The following is a 3381-nucleotide window of genomic DNA, read 5'->3' on the forward strand; positions in this document are numbered from 1 at the left end:
TTTTTTTTTTTTTTTCCAAGACAGGGTTTCTCTGTAGCTTTGGAGCCTGTCCTGGAACTAGCTCTTTTACTCCAGGCTGGCCTCGAACTCACAGAGATCCACCTGCCTCTGCCTCCCGAGTGCTGGGATTAAAGGCAAAGGTGTGCACCACCACCGCCCAGCTGGAATTTTTCTTCTTTTTAAGATGTCAATCAAAGGAAAGGGCTGGGCATGAATGCTAGGGACAAAAATTTAGGAGTTCAGAATTTGCCAGATTCTGGTACATTTGGTGCTCTATAAGAGCCTCAGCAGGGCCTGGGCCACCATCTCTGGACTATGACTATGCCGCCAGGTTCAGGCTGGTCTGGGCTACATGAGGACCTGTAACAAAGAACGCAGAGGGGGTAGGCAAGATGGCTAAGTGAAAAAGGCACTTTCCACCAAGCCTTAAGACCCAAGTTCAATTTCCCAAGAGAAACAACTCTTGAAAGTTGTCTTCTGACCTCCATATACATACTGGGGCATGTGAGTGTCCCACACTCCCAACACAAGACAGAAATGTACTTTTTTTGTTTTGGTTTGTTTTGGTTTTCGAGACAGAGTTTCTCTGTGTAACTTTGGCTGCCTTGGAACTCACTCTGTAGACCAGGCTGGACTTGAATTCACAGAGGTCTGTCTGCCTCCCTAAGTACTGGGATTAAAGGCATGTGCCACCACTGCCCAGCATATAAATGTAATTTTTTTTAATTTAAAAAAATAGGGCTGGATGGGGCTGGAGAGATGGCTCAGTGGTTAAGAGCACTGGCTGCTCTTGCCGAGGTCCTGAGTTCAATTCCCAGCAACCACATGGTGGCTCACAACCATCTGGTGCCCTCTTCTGGCCTGAAGACATACAAGCAGGAAGAACCCTGTATCCATAATAAATAAGTCTTTAAAAAAAAAATACAAAGACAGACCAAGTGGTGGTGGTGCACACCTTTAATGCCAGCCTCGGGGAGGCAGAGGCAGGCGGATCTCTGTAAGTTTGAGGTCAGCCTGGTCTACAGTGTGAGTTCTGGAACACCCAGTCTTGAAAAACAAACACACAAAAAAGACAGAAGGGAAGAGAGGAAAGGAGGGAGGGAGAAAGTTCATTTTCAGTAGACAGGTTGTGTTCTCAGTTACCTTTCCACATCTCTGTAGGAAACAAATCGGACCTGTGGGAGAAGCGGCATGTCCTATTCGAGGATGCCTGCACATTGGCTGAGAAGTACGGCCTCCTGGCTGTCTTGGAGACATCCGCTAAGGAGTCCAGGAACATAGACGAAGTCTTCGTCCTCATGGCCAAAGAGTTAATTGCCCGCAACAGCCTGCATCTGTATGGGGAGAGCGCCCAGCAAGGTCTCTCCCAGGATTCCAGCCCAATTTTTGTGGCCCAGGGCCCCAGCGAGAACACCCGCTGTACTTGCTGAATGCGTGTGGGAAGCCAGAACAGAAGCCAGGGTGCACAGACACCAGTGTCTCCAGGCAGAACTGCAGGCGGAGCCTTACTCCTGGCCTGGATGGGCAGCACAGACTCTGAGGACAAGGGGATGCCGATGTCCTTAAGGACTCCTTGAGAAATGAGAACTTCAGGACCTGGGGGAAGAGGTTTAGGATGGACATTCCCCATCCTGGTTCTGTCTCCCCAACACCCCAAATGTTTTATAGTGGAATTTTCTTCACTACTGTACAAAGACAGTAGTGATGGCAAGGAGAAAGTGGGAATATGGAGAGAGATATTGGAACATTCTAGATTTGGAAACAGGTGGGGGAAGGCCTGTAATAAAAACCAGAGCTGCCAGACTGGTGGCGCACGCCTTTAATCCCAGCACTCGGGAGGCAGAGGCAGGCAGATCTCTGTGAGTTCGAGGCCAGCCTGGTCTACAGAGCTAGTTCTAGGACGGCTCCAAAGCCACAGAGAAACCCTGACTCGAAAAACCAAAAAAACAAAACAAAACAAAAACAAAAAAAAAAAACCACACACACTTGCACAAAATGGCATGTATGCACACAATGGCATGTACACACACAATGGTGTGTACATATAAACACACACTTGCACACAATGGCATGTAAATACACACACAATGGCATGTACATACACTCACAAGGCATCCCCAAGAGCTGGAGACATAGCTTAGCTGATAGAGTGCTTGCCTAATATGCACCAATCCTGAGCTTCAAGCTTCAATACCAAGTGCGGTAGTACACACCTATCATCCTAGCACTTGGAAAACAGAAGCAGGACAATTAAAAGTTCAGGGTCATCGTCACCTACATAGCAAGTCAGAGGGACAACCGGGGATACAAGAGACACTGTCAATAAATCAAACTATTAAAAACAAAAGCTTGACCGCTAGTGTTGACATTTCCTTCTTTCTCTTTTTCTCTGACAGGGTTTCTCTGTGAAGCCCTGGCTGTCCTGGAACTCACTCTGTAGATAAAGCTGGCCTCAAACTCACAGAGATCCACCTACCTCTGTCTCTCAAGTGCTGGGATAAGGGCATGCGTCACCACCATCCACATTTCTAATCCCAGCGGTGATGTGGGATCCCCCTCTGTATGCTGTGAATGTGCTTTGTTACCACTGGTTAATAAAGAAGCTGCTTTGGGCCTATGGCAGGGCAGAATAGAGTAAGGCAGAAATTCCAAGCAGAGAGAGGCGGGAAAGAAGGCGGAGTCAGAGAGATGCCATGTAGCCACCAAAGGAGACAGATGCCCCAAACCTTGTCAGTAAGCCACGAGCCTCATGGTAATACACAGATTAATAAAAAATGGGTTAACTTAATATGTAAGAAAAATATACTAAGTAAAAATATACTTAAGTTGGTCAAACAGTATTGTAATTAATATAGTTTCTGTGTGATTATTTTGGATCTGGGAGGGGGGGGACAAGCAGACTCTACACAGCTCTTGCACATGGGTATCTTGAGGTAGGAAGATTGCAAATTGAAGGCCAGCTGGAAAAACAGTGAAACCTTTCAAACGACAAGCACTGCCAGGCGGTCACGGCGCACATACCTTAAATCCCAGTACTTGGGAGGCAGATGTAGGCTGATCTGTGAGTTCAAGGCCAGCCTGAACTAAGAGCTAGTTCCTCTACAGTTAGGGTTGTCAAGCAGAAAAACCCATTCTCAAAACAAAACAAAAGACAGGCACTGCAGGCCTTGCTTTATTTTGCTTGAGAAGGGTCCCACTGTGTATCCTCCCTGTCTGTCCTGGAACTCACCAGACAAGACCACTCTGGACTTAAATGCAGAGATCCACCCCGGCAGGATGGGTTTAAAGGCAGGTGACACGTGTCCAGCAGCACTCAATCCCAGCACTCTGAAGGCAGAGGCAGGTGGATCTCTGCGGGTTCCAGACCACAATGGTCTACAC

The 3381-nt window shown here is 47.6% G+C and overlaps 1 protein-coding gene across 3 annotated transcripts in view; it reads left to right on the plus strand.

The window, feature by feature from the left end:
* The window catches only part of Rab19 (RAB19, member RAS oncogene family), a 20980-nt gene extending 18134 nt beyond the window's left edge, over positions 1-2846 (plus strand). For all 3 annotated transcript variants that reach the window (XM_050148123.1, XM_050148125.1, XM_050148124.1), the window contains exon 4: positions 1162-2846. In XM_050148123.1, the coding sequence (XP_050004080.1) occupies positions 1162-1430 (269 nt within the window). In that variant the 3' untranslated portion in view covers positions 1431-2846. The remainder of the gene's footprint in view (positions 1-1161) is intronic.
* The last annotated feature ends 535 nt before the right edge of the window (positions 2847-3381 follow it).

Source organism: Alexandromys fortis, unplaced genomic scaffold (genome assembly GCF_014885135.2).
Source record: "Alexandromys fortis isolate MF-2015 unplaced genomic scaffold, M_Fortis_MF-2015_v1.1 scaffold_57, whole genome shotgun sequence".
NCBI classification, from domain to species: Eukaryota; Metazoa; Chordata; class Mammalia; order Rodentia; family Cricetidae; genus Alexandromys; species Alexandromys fortis.